Raw genomic sequence first — 15,000 nt, 5'->3', positions numbered from 1 at the left:
GAATAGACATAAATGGATAGTGCATAAATGAATAGACATAAATGGATAATGCAGTGTAAATATCTTTAAAGTCTATCAGTTTAATTTTTTTCTTTTAAATTCATGTCTCTTAAGGTTAATGATATTTTTTGTTTTTACCTTCATACCTTTTTCAAAGTAAGTCTGATTTTTTTTTTTTTTTTTAGTTTTTCAATTATTATCTATATTTTAAATTCACTGATGATTTTTTTAGATTCTGTGTTTTTCTAAGTGAATGCGATGATTTTTTTTTTTTTTTTAGTTTTTAAATTCTTATATACTAGATAGACATTAATGTCTAACTATTGTTTTCCTGTGGAACGAATCGATTTATACATGACATATCTGAGTGAGGATGACATTCTCCTTTTCTCGGCGGATGACTTGACATTCCATCATCCATGCGGTTGACTTGGACAATCCTCATCCTATTCAGTTTCATCGTCTCTGTTTCAAGTTCACATTGACGTCATCCGCGAACCTCTACGTTACCTGGAGTATTGTTTCTCATTTTAAGCTGAGAGAATCTTACTTTTCCTTCAGTCCCAGCTCGGCTCCTTTCTTTAGTATTTTGTTCATACTTCTGTCTTAATATACACGATAATATTACGTTTGAAACACCTTTACTTTTCCTTCAGTCTCAGCTCGGCTCCTTTCTTTAGTATTTTGTTCATATTTCTGTCTTAATATGCACGATAATATTACGTTCAAAACACGTACAGTATACACTTAATGTACACTGTTATATAATGTTTTACCTTATCCTTCATTCTCAACACTCCCAGAATACAGAAATTACTGCCAGATCTTGGTTCAGACAGCATTAATAACGTTTAAAACTCTTACAGTATACACTTAATATACACTGTTATATTATGTTTTATCCTATATTTAATTTTTCTGTGTCTTAATATACACTACTATATTATGTTTTGTATTTTATTTTTCTGTCTTAATATACACTATTATATTATGTTTTATCTTATATTTCATTCTTCTATGTCTTAATATACACTATTATATTATGTATTTATTTTATATTTTATTCTTCTCTGTCTTAATGTACAGTTATATTATGTTTTATCTTATATTTAAATCTTCTGTCTTAATATACACTATTATATTATGTTTTATCTTATATTTCATTCTTCTCTGTCTTAATATACACTGTTATATTATGTTTTATCTTATATTTCATTCTTCTCTGTCTTAATATACACTATTATATTATGTGGTATCTTATATTTCATTCTTCTGTGCCTTAATATACACTATTATATTATGTTATCTTATATTGCATTCTTCTCTGTCTTTATATACACTATTATATTATATTTTATCTCATATTTCATTCTGCTGTGTCTTAATATACACTATTATATTATGTTTGATCTTATATTACATTCTTCTGTGCATTAATGTACACTATTATATTGTTTTATCTTATATTTCATTCTTCTCTGTCTTGATATACACTAACATATTATGTTTCATTTTATATTTCATTCTTCAGTGTCTTAATATACACTATTATATTATGTTTTATCTTATATTTCATTCTTTAAATCATTCATTCATTCTCTGTCTTAATATACACTATTATATTATATTTTATCTTATATTTCATTCTTCAGTGTCTTGATATACACTATTATATTATGTTTCATCTTATATTTCATTCTTCTCTTATTATATATTTTCATCTCTATCTTCGAAATGTATTTTCACCATTATGTTCAGCTTTCCCTTTGTGGGTCATACCTCCCAGTGACCGGTTGTACTGCCTATGACCTTTGGCATTTCAGCTGCATGCTGTGTTCGCTTTCCTCACCAAAGGTGTAAGTGCGTGCGTAGTGTTCGTATGTTGCTGGAAGGTGGATGTATATTTATATATATATATATATATATATATATATGATAAATTTTGCACATTTAAACGTGTTTTTTATTTTCAGATAAGCCATATATATTAATACATTGAAGTCTGGATTCTCTTAACAACCTCGTGGCTGAGTGGTATGGTCAATGTCATACAGGTATCCTGGACCAGGGTTTGAAACCCGGCCGGTCAGATAATATAGTCTTTGAGTGATTTCGCCTGGGGCTCTGATCCCGAGGTCGTTAAGAGAATCCAGACTTTAATTTATTAATATATATGGCTTATTTCAATATATATATATATATATATATATATATACATGTTCAAATAAGCGATATAATTTACTCCCTTAATATGTGGATTCTCTCTATACCTCGGGATTAGAGTCCCAAGGGGAGAATCAACCCAAAAGACAATAGCTTCTGGTCGGGAATCGAACCCTGGTCCGAGAAACTTGGGCGACAGTAACATACCATTTAGCCACAAAGATAGTAAAATATATGGCTTATTTGAATATGAAAAACACATCTGAATATTAGAAGTATATCATAAATCTATAATCATTTATGTTTGTCAAATAAACATTCATATATCATCCTCAACAAACCAAGAGTAAGCTAACACTCCTCGGTATATTTCGTGGTTCCTGGTTAAGGCTGAAGTAATTAAAGAAGTGTCACCTGTGCTAACACCTGTGTAAAGCTCATTAGGGCTCGTGTATCCATAGGAAGTAAGCATCCACAAGTGTGTAATCAAAATTACTCCTCTTTTTATGTTGGAGTTTTAAGTAGATTTTCCAAGTTTTTAGTACATGGTTTGAATTATATTCCATAGATGAGCATTTAAGATCCCCTAAAGAGCAGGTGTGTGTGTGTGTGTGCGTATGTATATATATATATATATATATATGTGTGTGTGTGTGTGTGTGTGTGTGTATGTGTGTGTGTGTGATGTGTGGTTGATATTTACATTGATTGAAATCCCGAGTGTTAGTGATATATATTCATCATAAATAACCACGTGTTGCAAGCTCACAATTCAGTTATCATGGTGGAGATGGGTTTATTTCAAGTCTATGAACAGATTCTTGAATTCGACAGGAATGTGTACGGTGACTTGTCATAAACTTATATCTCTCTTGATGGCTCAGTTGGTAGAGTCCTCGCAGGTATGGTTTCGGCTGAATAGGCAGGGGTCGAATCCTCTGCCCGGTCAGAGCTACTCGGTCTCTTCCCGTCTCTCATGTAGTGGGGAGAGGAAGTAGTCATACTCTGGTGAAAAGGGGTATCCGTGAGAGGTGTACATATCAATCTAAATATTTAGCTGTCATTTTGGACGGTTTTCGTACCATAGTATTTAGATAAAAATGCATTATAAGTTACGCATATTACAGTGACCGGATTTAGCCATCATTTTTTGACGGGTCGCATACACTTGTATTTAGATAAGTCATTGTAAGTTACGATTATTACAATGACCGTATTTAGCCATCATCTTTTGACGGGTTGTGTACACTAGTATTTAAATTAGTCATTATAAGTGCGATTGTTACAATGACTGTGTTTAGCCATCATTTCTTGACGGGTTGCGTACACTAGTATGTAGATAAGTCATTACAAGTTACAATTATTACAATGACTGTATTTAGCCATCATTTCTTGACGGGTTGCGTACACTAGTATGTAGATAAGTCATTACAAGTTACAATTATTACAATAAATGTATTTAGCCATCATTTTTTGACGGGTTGCGTACACTAGTATTTAGATAAGTCATTATAAGTTACGATTATTACAATGACCGTATTTAGCCATCATCTTTTGACGGGTTGCGTACACTTGTATCTAGATTAGTCATTATAAGTCCGATTGTTACAATGGCTGTATTTATCATGTATTAAAGGCTATTCTTTATTTGTTGTTCACAAACTAAAATACACCTAAGACATACAAAAGGGATACACATACACACACGCGCGCACGCACACACACACACACACACACACACACACCGATACAATGAACCCAGAATGATTAAGTGGATGAGATTTGATATTCTATAATCATTCGAAGGATTCCATTCTCTAACTGCCATTTTAATGGAGATTATTGTGTCCTAATATAGACACAACTATGACTGGCCGAGGCTGTCTGTGCATACAATGGAGAGCTTAATGAACGGACGTTTGGAAAGATTTTATTATCAAACGCCTGAGAAGATATTGCAAGTGTGTGTGTGTGTGTTTGTGTGTGTGTTTTTCATGTGAATTTTTTGTGTGAAAAATGTTGCTAGAGTGTAAAAGTTTTTGTGAAAGATATTGCTAGAGTGAAAAGGTTTGTGAGAAACACTCCAAGATATTACTTGAGTGAAACAGTTTTAGTGAAAGATATTGCGATGATAAAGTTTTTGAGAAAAATATTGCTAGAGTGAAAAGGTTTATGTGAAAGATATTGCTAGAGTAAAAAAAAAAAGTTTTTGAGAAAAATATTGCTACATTGAAAAGCTTTGTAGGAAAGATGTTGCATAAGTGAAAACGTTTTTGTGATAGATATTGCTAGAGTGAAAAAAACGTAGTTGGAAAGATATGATAATGGGAAAAATATTTTTGTTGGTTTGTAATTCGTAACGCAAATAGTTCTGTATTATTTGGTGAAACCTTTCGAATACCTTAAGAGAAATTGACCTTGGGGAAATACGGCAGATTTGTTGACTTCTAAGGTTATGTCTTACTCCTGTTTTGTTTTGATATTTAATATTTGTCTACGATTCTGGTGACGGAGATTTTTCTTTATTAATTATAAGATATTTGTATTATAATCGTAACAGCTTAGTTCTTTGTAGTATTATCCCCTATGTGATAAAGAACAAGTAGGACTGCTTATATATATATATATATATATATATATATTTAATATATATATATATATATATATATACATACATCTATGTTTATATATATTCATATATATAGATATATATATATATATATATATATTCATATATATATATATTATATATATATATATATATATATATAAATTGGTCACACTCATCTCTGGCCGTCCCTCGGGTATGTGGGAGAGGGGATAGTCAGGTCCTGGTGACGGGTTGTGTACACTAGTAATAATAATAATAATAATAATAATAATAATAATAATAATAATGATAATAATAATAATAATACCACTTTACAAGGCAAAACGTCTAATGTAGTCAACCAAATATAACCATTACGTCGCCGGAAGTGCCTTTAGGGGAAAGTAATGAATAAGGTAATATAAAAAGAAAGAACGAAAGAAAGAAATTGCTGGAATTGTAGTGGCCAAAAAATACTCTCCGTCTATCTGCTGTCCATATATATATATATGTATATATATATATATATATATATATATATACATATATATAGTTTTTATCTTGCGTATTTCCAGATTTTATTTACTTTGAGTTGAAAGAAATTTATCTCGTTTCTCCTTCATAATAGTAAGAAACGTAATTAGTAATTTAACTGGCATTTTAATTCTTATTTTCATTGAGGCTACATAGATAAACAACAGATGTAAAATAATAATAATAATAAGAGTAACAATAAAATCATTTATTATTGTTATAATTATTATTATTATTATTAGTAGTAGTAGTAGTAGTAGTAGTAGTAGGAGGAGGAGGAGGAGGAGGAGGAGGAGGAGGAGGAGGAGGAGGAGGAGGAGGAGGAGGAGGAGGAGGAGGAGGAGGAGGAGGATGTGAAACTTTCAAACCAGAATTTCAAATATTTAGACATGAATGCGTTTTTCCTCCCTTGATTGACAGATTTGGGGTTTCCTGTGTAATCACCCACCATTACCCGTATGTCAATAGTCTCTTAGGCCTAAATGGGAAGGCCTATTGGCCGGACTTAATCAATGGTTAGGCCATAGACTCTTTGTAGGCTTTCACCTCAGGAAGTAATTGACAAATGAATTATATAGTAAGTGAAGTGGTTTGAAGCCATCGTTATTGGGACTTGGGGAATTTTAATTGTGATAAGTTAATTGAACAGTAAATATTATTTATTAAAAAATATTAGAGTTCAATGTTGTTTTATGAATAGTCTTAACTAGAGGTTTTCAAGATTTGGGTTAGAATGTGATGATGAACTTCATGATATTTTTTTTAATTCGTTATTATTTTTTAATATTCATCTTCACCTAAAGGGTTAACTACTGCACTGCAATTGTTCTGTGGCTACTTTCCTCTTGGTAAGGGTAGAAGAGACTCTTTAGCTATGGTAAGCAGCTCTTCTAGGAGGACACTCCAAAATCAAACCATTGTTCTCTAGTCTTGGGTAGTGCCATAGACTCTGTAGCATGGTCTTCCACTGTCTTAGATTAGAGTTCTTTTGCACACTATTCAATATTATTTTTCTTCCTCTGGTTTTACTAAAGTTTCTTTTCAGTTTATATAGGAGATATTTATTTTAATGTTACTGTTTTTAAGATATTTTATTTTCTCTTTTTTCCTTTCCTCACTGGGCTATTTTCCCGGTTGGGGCCCCTGGGCTTATAGCATCCTGCCTTTCCAACTAGGGTTGTAATTTAGCAAGTAATAATAATAATAGTAGTAGTAGTATTTAATACTATAAGTATTTTTGCTCTTGTAAATAGCGAACTAGTGTTGTAGATACTTCCGTACTATAGTCAATTTCTTTTAGCGAGGCATATTTGCACCGACTCGCAGCGGTGCCCTTTTAGCTCGGAAAAGTTTCCTGGTCGCTGATTGGTTGGACAAGATAATTCTAACCAATCAGCGATCAGGAAACTTTTCCGAGCTAAAAGGGCACCGCTGCGAGTCGGTGCAAATCTGCCTCGCTAAAAGAAATGGACTATAGTGTTAAAATTTTACACGTTGTTTTCCTCTGCTTTTCATATTTTAACATTATTATCAAACGCTAACATCAGAGCTTAGATATTTCCCACATAATTCAGTATTTTCCAAATAGAACGGTTTTAGTTTCTTACAGCCAGCCACTCATAAGCAAATGTTCGGAAATTTATATATTTTATATATTTAAAATAATAAACTCAAAATTGATGGGACATTTAACAATTTTTTATCTCTAAGAGAGAACAACAGGATATTAATTGAAAATGTACACTGTTAAAAATTTGCCTCAAACAGAATGAAAATCCTGGAATAAATGTTTCTAGGCATTTGCTGTTTTAAAAACGGACATATTGACGTTAAGGAGTGATATTACGGTCACCAACCCGTTAAAGATAATAACTAGTAGGGTAAAAATTAAGGTCGCCTGTATTTTACTGAATTACGGCTGAGGACAGTATATTTTTACGGATATTTTTCCCTTAAAATTACGTTTTTTTTTTAACAGAGTACATTTTTATTAACGAACTTCAGAACTTGACTTAACATTTGAACCAATTCAAAATCTTAAGCAAGCCTTCAAGCGCATTAATTCAGGGCATGTGTTGATTGCCTTGGCCATGCGCTTTTACAAGCATCATCTTTAGCAGTCGGGAAGCAAAGCATCCGACCCATCCATGTTGATGCTTTCTGATAATGCTTATTGTGCACGACGGAGCTGTATCTGTATTACCTTTTTTTTTTTTTTTTTTTTTTTTTATCTTGACTTATTTGGATTCATTGAGACTTGGTGTGAATGGAAGATAGAGTAGATGGTCCATTGAATAGGTTAGTTTTTGTATTTAATAATCTCTCTCCAGATGTCATCGGTGTTTAGTTTTTATTAAAAATTTGAAACTTATTTAGTTTTTATTATCGTCCATGATATAGCTTTCGTTGTTGTCATAGCTGTTCTTAAAGTGTTTTTTTTTTTTTTTTTTTTTTTTTTTTTTTGCTAGTATTTTTTAGTTTTATTTGCTATTTTCATATTTGTTTCTTTCTTTAATAACCTTCTTACTCGTTTTTTAAATGGTTTATGAAATTTTTTATATTTTGGTATAAAGTTAATAATTCCTTCCTGTTCTTTTTTAATTTTTGATCTTGAATTAATTATTCGTTATTAATTATAATCAATCAGCATCAATGTCCATTTATATTATGAACCCAGATAATCAACAATCGTTCATTAATTCATATTTTCATGTAGTTGCGACTATTATTAACGCCGCCAGCGAAGTTGGAAGGTTATGTTTTCGCCCCTATTTATGTGTTTGTATGTGTGTTTGTGAATAGCTTCCTGGCCACAATTTTAATAGTAGAGTAATGAAATTTAAATGGATTAACTTATGTAAAAAGCTGGAAATAATTAAATTTGGGAAGGTCAATGTCACGGTCAAACAAAATGTCCAATTCACTTAACCAGCCATAAGTTTAGACGTCGTTGTCACAGAAACTTCAAATTTGTTTCATATTTGAGTGTATGAAAATCCGTGCTAATTAATACATTTTAAGGTCAAAGGTCAAGGTAAGAAATAATACGTTCTCTTATTCAAAGCTCATGAAAAACGTCTAACAAGTTTCCATTTCGTTTATGTATATACACTTTATGAGTTGGTTGAACTAAACTTTCATATCAGTGAGTTTCAAAATTGGGGGAAAATAGAGATATTTGTGGTTTTCCCCCGAAGGCCGCAATTTTCCCAGATCTGGTTCAAGATAAATTTAACATTGCTTTATTCTTCGCCAACATTTAAAGATCAATTTAAGAATATCTCTGCAATTTATATTAATATGTTTTATTGAACGAAGTAAGAGTTAAGTTTGTCATTCTGGATTCAGAATTTTATTATAACGAATATTTTTATCTAGAGTTTTTTTATTGCAAGAGTGAAATTGAAGTACAACGCACTAATTTCAAAGCTTTAGTTTAATTTAATTGCTGCAATATAATGTTATTTTTGTAAAAAATTGATTAGATATATTTTATCAAAACTATATTTACATTTCCTCTGTTAGTAATTGCAGTGCCTTCAGATTTTTCAGTATCGTTACTAATGTGTCTTTAGTCAGGATGCATTGCAATTGATACTATTATTATTATTATCATCATTATTATTATTATTATTATTATTATTATTATTATTATTATTATTATTATTACTTGATAACTTTTCTAACTAGGGTTCTAGCTTAGCAATTAATAATAATAATAATAATAATAATAATAATAATAATAATAATCATAATAATAAGCTACAATCATAGTTGGAAAAGCAGGATGCTCTAAGCCCAGAGGCTCCAACAAGGAAAATAGCCAAGTGAGGAAAGTAAACAAGGAAAAATAAAATATTTTAAGATCAGCAACATCAAAATGAATATTTTCTATATAAACCATAAAAACTTTTAACAAAATAAGAGGAAGATAAATTATATAGAGTAGCGTGCCCAAGTGTACCCTTAAGCAAGAAAACTCCAAACCAAGACAGTGGAAGGCCATGGTACTGAGGCAATTGCACTACCCAAGACTAAAGAACAATGGTTTGATTTACATGTAATACTTTCGCCTAAATACAATATCCTATTGTACGTATATAGTCACCCCATCGCACAAATGTCATGAAGCCATTAAATAAGCCATTAACTAAATTCATGACAATCAGAGACTAGGGAGGCCATTCAGCTGGAAGAAAGCAGCGAAGTGGATATCATATGATATTCAAGGGATTACCTCAGAAATTACCTTAAATTTTGAAAAAAAATACCTTGAATTCAGAAAAATTACCTTAAATACTGAAAAAACTCAAAACGCAAAACAATTATATCCCGATTGACAAAAGCTATCTATTTTGTGAAAAATCTGAAAGATAAATTTTAGACTAAAAAGACCTAATGTCCTTGCAGTGTCATTTACCTTTACCTGTGATCTGAGTCATTATCGTCTATTATACAGTTCTCAAGCGTTGGGGAGTCTTTTTATTTTCTTTTATTTTTTTTTTCAATTTATTTTATTTTATCATTTTATTTTTGAGAGGGAAATGGTTGAATACAAGATCCATAATGACCTTAGCTTAATTGTGTAATGTCAGACACACTTTTTGAAAAGGGCTGGTTATTTTATTCAGGAAACATTGAGGTGGATGGAGAATTCCACATTTTAAAAGCGAAATTTTAATGACTGATCAAGCTGACATAATTAATTTATATTTATAGCGTTACCTAACAGCATATACTATACAGTTTTTTTTTTTTTTTTTTTTTTTTTTTGTTACAGTAGATGCTGTTTCGGTTTTCATACTCAGCAAATACAATATACATTTGTTTGCTTACAGCAAATGAAATTCTCAGCTTGTTAATTAACTAGTGCAGTTAACAACAGATAAATTCCTTGCAAATCCTTCTAGCTTTAACCTGAATTTTTATATTTCTTTTATATTTCATTGGTCATATCGTGATATAGCAAAATGTATTTTTCCCAATAATGAATATTCTTATACTCTGTGAAATTTGATTGTTATTCTTATTCTTCTCTTAGTTGCCCATTAGTTGTGTTCTTCTTTTTCTTCTCTTAGTTGCCCATTAGTTGTGTTCTTCTTTTTCTTCTCTTAGTTGCCCATTAGTTGTGTTCTTCTTTTTCTTCTCTTAGTTGCCCATTAGTTGTGTTCTTCTTTTTCTTCTCTTAGTTGCCCATTAGTTTTGTTCTCCTCTCTATTGTTTAAAAGATACCTGTCTTAGTGATAGCTACCGAAGTTCTTGCAAATCATTAGTGAAGATGCTGGTTGGAAGGTACAATTTTGAGTACCACTGACATTCGCATCGCGTGATAGACAGGTGAAAAGGACCCCATTGTATTTCGAAGATTTGAGATTACGCCCCCACGCTCTTCTGTCGTTAACCTTGAACAGGAGGCTTAAGAAAACAGAAGAGGAGAGAGAGAGAGAGAGAGAGAGAGAGAGAGAGAGAGAGACTCCTCTCTCTCTCTCTCTCTCTCTCTCTCTCTCTCTCTCTCTCTCCTTGAACAGGAGGCTTAAGAAAACAGAAGAGGAGACAGAGAGAGAGAGAGAGAGAGAGAGAGAGAGAGAGATAGAGAGAGAGAGAGAGAGAGATAGAGAGAGAGAGAGAGAGAGAGAGAGATCTTGTCTCTCTCTCTCTCTCTCTCTCTCTCTCTCTCTCTCTCTCTTGTCTCCTCTTCTGATTTCTTAAGCCTCCTGTTCAAGGAGAGAGAGAGAGAGAGAGAGAGAGAGAGAGAGAGAGACATCTTCTCTCTCTCTCTCTCTGTCTGTCTCCTCTTCTGTTTTCTTAAGCCTCCTGTTCAAGGAGAGAGAGAGAGAAGAGAAGAGAAGAGAAGAAGTCTCTCTCTCTCTCTCTCTCTCTCTCTCTCTCTCTTTGGTGACGTAGTAGGAAGATTATACTTTTGTTTTTGGATGGCTTTTGTTCATGAGGTTGAAATAGAAGTTACTGTTGAAAACTCCAGAAAATGAAATGTGGACTTCATGACTAATTTTACATTTTTGATGAGTAATTTGGATATGTCCTGCGATATTCAAATTAAAATATGTTTAGATATTTACGATATTCTTATTAAATTAAAATATATTAAGATATTTTATTTTTTTATGCATTACCTCTTAATGGTATTTTTATATGTTTATAATAGTAATGAAATTTATTAATATTGGTTCTCCTCTCTTCACCAGATCATATTTTTCGAAATAGAATTATTTTTAGATAATAATAGTAATAAAATTTATTAATATTGGTTTTCCTCTCTTCCCAGAACATATTTTTCGAAATAAAGGTATTTTTAAATGTTTATAATAGTAATAAAATTGGTTAATATTGGTTTTCCTCTTTTCCCAGAACATATTTTTCGAAATAGGTATTTTTAAATGTTTTTAAAGTAATAAAATTAATTAATATTTGATTTCCTCTCTTCCCAGAACATATTTTTCGTAAAGGTATTTTTAAATATTTATAATAGTAATGAAATTTATCAATATTTGTTTTCCTCTTTTCCCAGAACATATTTTTCGTAAAGGTATTTTTAAATATTTATAATAGTAATCAAATCGATTAATATTGGTTTTCCTCTCTTCCAAGAACATATTTTTCGAAATAAAGGTAATCCTAAATAAAATTGGTTAATATTTGTTTTTTTTTCTCTTCCCCAGAACATGTCAGCCCTTCAGCTTGCAGCTGAGGGACGAGACTACCTCATGTGGTGTCCGGACCAAGAGTTCGATAATGCAGTGTCTGCCCTCGACATTAGGGTGAGTCGGGGTCCCCCCCCCCCCCCCTTTTTTTTGTGTGTGTGTGTGGGTGTGTGTGAAATGAGGTTTATTTATTAAAAATGTAGAATGTACTTTTTATTGATGTTTGATGCATAGCTGGAAAATAGTGATAATCTGTGTAAATACGTTATGTATATACTGTATTATGTATGTGTAAATAGAGGTGTTGTATGCCTGCATATATGTGTAATTGTGAGAGAGAGAGAGAGAGAGAGAGAGAGAGAGAGAGAGAGCATATGTGTTAGTACACAATTGTATGGTTACATGTATATACTTAATTTTCTTTACTATGATAATGAACAATAATGAGAGAGAGAGAGAGAGAGAGAGAGAGAGAGAGAGAGAGAGCATTAGTGTTAGTACACAATTGCATGGTTACACGTATATACTTAATTTTCTTTACAATGAAAATGAACAATAATGAGAGAGAGAGAGAGAGAGAGAGAGAGAGAGAGAGAGAGAGAGAGCATAAGTGTTAGTACACAATTGTATGGTTACATGTGTATACTTAATTTTCTTTGCTATGAAAATGAACAATAATGAGAGAGAGAGAGAGAGAGAGAGAGAGAGAGAGAGAGAGAGAGCATATGTATTAGTATACAATTGTATGGTTACATGTATATTCTTAATTATCTTTACTATGAAAATGAACAATAATATGAGAGAGAGAGAGAGAGAGAGAGAGAGAGAGAGAGAGAGAAAACATATATGCCAATACACAATTATATGGTTATATGTATATACATAATTTCTTTTGCTATGGAATCGAACAATACGGAAAAATAGTCACAGTATAAGTCTTGGAATTTTCCATTTACATCGTCCGTCATTTTTCCCGTTGCCTTTTTTTGGGGGCTTTGCTAAATGAAGTGTGACCTCGTTCGATAGCGAAAGTAAGAAGTGGCTGAGTAAGCACGTGCGTCGCTGGTGGAAGTTGCCATAATTAATACTTTCTTTTATTTTTATTTTATTATTATTATTATCATTATTATTATTATTATTATCATTATTTGCCTAGCTACAACCCTATAGTCCATTTCTTTTAGCGAGTCATATTTGCACCGACTCGCAACGGTGCCCTTTTAGCTCGGAAAAGTTTCCTGGTCGCTGATTGGTTAGAATTATCTGGTCCAACCAATCAGCGATCAGGATTTTTTTCCGAGGTAAAAGGGCACTGCTGCGAGTCGGTACAAATATGACTCGCTAAAAGAAATGGACTATAGTTGGAAAAGCAGAATGCTATAAGCCCAGGGGCTTATGTAATAGAATTTAGATTGCACTGTTAAAAAATCGTAATTCTAATTGGATATTCCCTGTAGAAATATACTGTTCTCAGCTGTATTTCAATAAAATACAAACGACCGTAATTTAGCCATACTTTATTATCATCTTTTACGGGTTGGTGACCGTAATATCACTTCTTCACGTCAATATATCTGTTTTTTAAACGGTGAATGTCTGGCAACATTTATTCCAGGATTTTTACCATTTTTTGAAGACTAATTTCTAACAGTGTGTATGAGAGAGAGAGAGAGAGAGAGAGAGAGAGAGAGAGAGAGAGAAGAGAGATCCTGTATAAACACGGAGGAAGTCTGCACGTATAAATGTATAATATCTAGATCATGAATAAAGTGATGATTGTGTATTTGTGATCAACAAATTGTTTGTTAGTATACTTTCCATTATATTTATAATTTTTTCGGATATTTTCCATTTGTTTTAACTTTATTATTTGTTCGGATATCTACCATTTGTTTTTTTCTTATATATTTTTTCGGATATTTTCCATTTTATTTTCTAATTATTTGTTCGGATATTTTCCATATTTTTTATTATTTTTTCTCATACTTTTCATTTTATTTATTATTTTATTATTTTTTCTGATACTTTACATTTTATTTTTTCTTTATTATTTGTTCAGATACTTTCCATTTATTTTTTTTTTCATTATTTGTTTAGACACTTTCCATTTCATTTTTGTAATTCTCATTCCCTCATGAATCAGGTGTATTGCAATTATGCATAATTCTATGAAAAAACGATGAGAAGAATTTGAGAAGAATTGAGGGAAGTTATAATGTAATTAGCTCCCTCTTTTTTTATAGAAAATGGCCATTGATATTTAAATGTCGAAGAGAAAAACATATTGGAAACTTTGCGAAGATTTTTTATTCATGGAGGTAATTGACTTTGTATGGGCGCTTTTTATGCGCTAGAAAGTGGAACGTACGTGTGTGTGTGTGTGTGTGTGTGTGTGCTGGGAAGTATCCATGCTTTTTATTTGTCTTTATAGCTGTTTGTGAGTTTTGGAGAGAGAGAGAGAGAGAGAGAGAGAGAGAGAAAAGCACGACAAATATTTGTTTGAATACAAGTTAACTAATTATAACTAATAAATATAAAGTTTGATTGAGAAGCACGAGAAAAATTTGATAAAATAAAAATAAAATAATTCTTATTTGTAAATATATATAAAGTTAAATTTCTTTATATGCAAGACTGTCTCATACATAAAGGAATTTAACGAGACCTCGGAAGCCCTACTAAAATAGAGACATTCAACCTTGCAAGGAGGGTTTAAATGCAACATAGCCTTGTATTGCAAGCGCACGTTGCTAATTCATATTAGGAAAACCCACGCTGTACGAGAAAGATGATCTTTACAGAGTTCTTTCGGTATGAAGTGCTATTGACGTATACGGGTGCCACTATCCATACGAAAATGGATCTTCTTCCTAATCGGGTAGTTGAATCAGTAGAACTTCAAAAGTTCAAACTTGCAGCAATTGTTTTTATGTTGAACAGGCTGATATAAGTCTTTTTGTTGTTTATATAGGAAATATCTGTTTTAATGTTGTTATTGTATTTAAAATATTTTATTTTAATTGTGCATTACTTCTTATATCGTTTATTTCCTTA

The 15,000-nt window shown here is 31.7% G+C and overlaps 1 protein-coding gene across 1 annotated transcript in view; it reads left to right on the top strand.

The window, feature by feature from the left end:
- LOC137657329 (uncharacterized) overlaps positions 1 to 15,000 on the top strand; it is a 74,926-nt gene that overhangs the window by 12,143 nt on the left and 47,783 nt on the right. Inside the window, exon 2 of the mRNA XM_068391663.1 lies at positions 11,965 to 12,063. Coding sequence (XP_068247764.1) covers positions 11,965 to 12,063 — 99 coding nt within the window. The remainder of the gene's footprint in view (positions 1 to 11,964; positions 12,064 to 15,000) is intronic.

The sequence above is a fragment of the Palaemon carinicauda genome, chromosome 18 (genome assembly GCF_036898095.1).
Source record: "Palaemon carinicauda isolate YSFRI2023 chromosome 18, ASM3689809v2, whole genome shotgun sequence".
In the NCBI taxonomy this organism is placed as follows: domain Eukaryota; kingdom Metazoa; phylum Arthropoda; class Malacostraca; order Decapoda; family Palaemonidae; genus Palaemon; species Palaemon carinicauda.
Note: the sequence above shows the minus strand (reverse complement) of the source record. Positions and strands in the feature narration are given on the sequence as shown.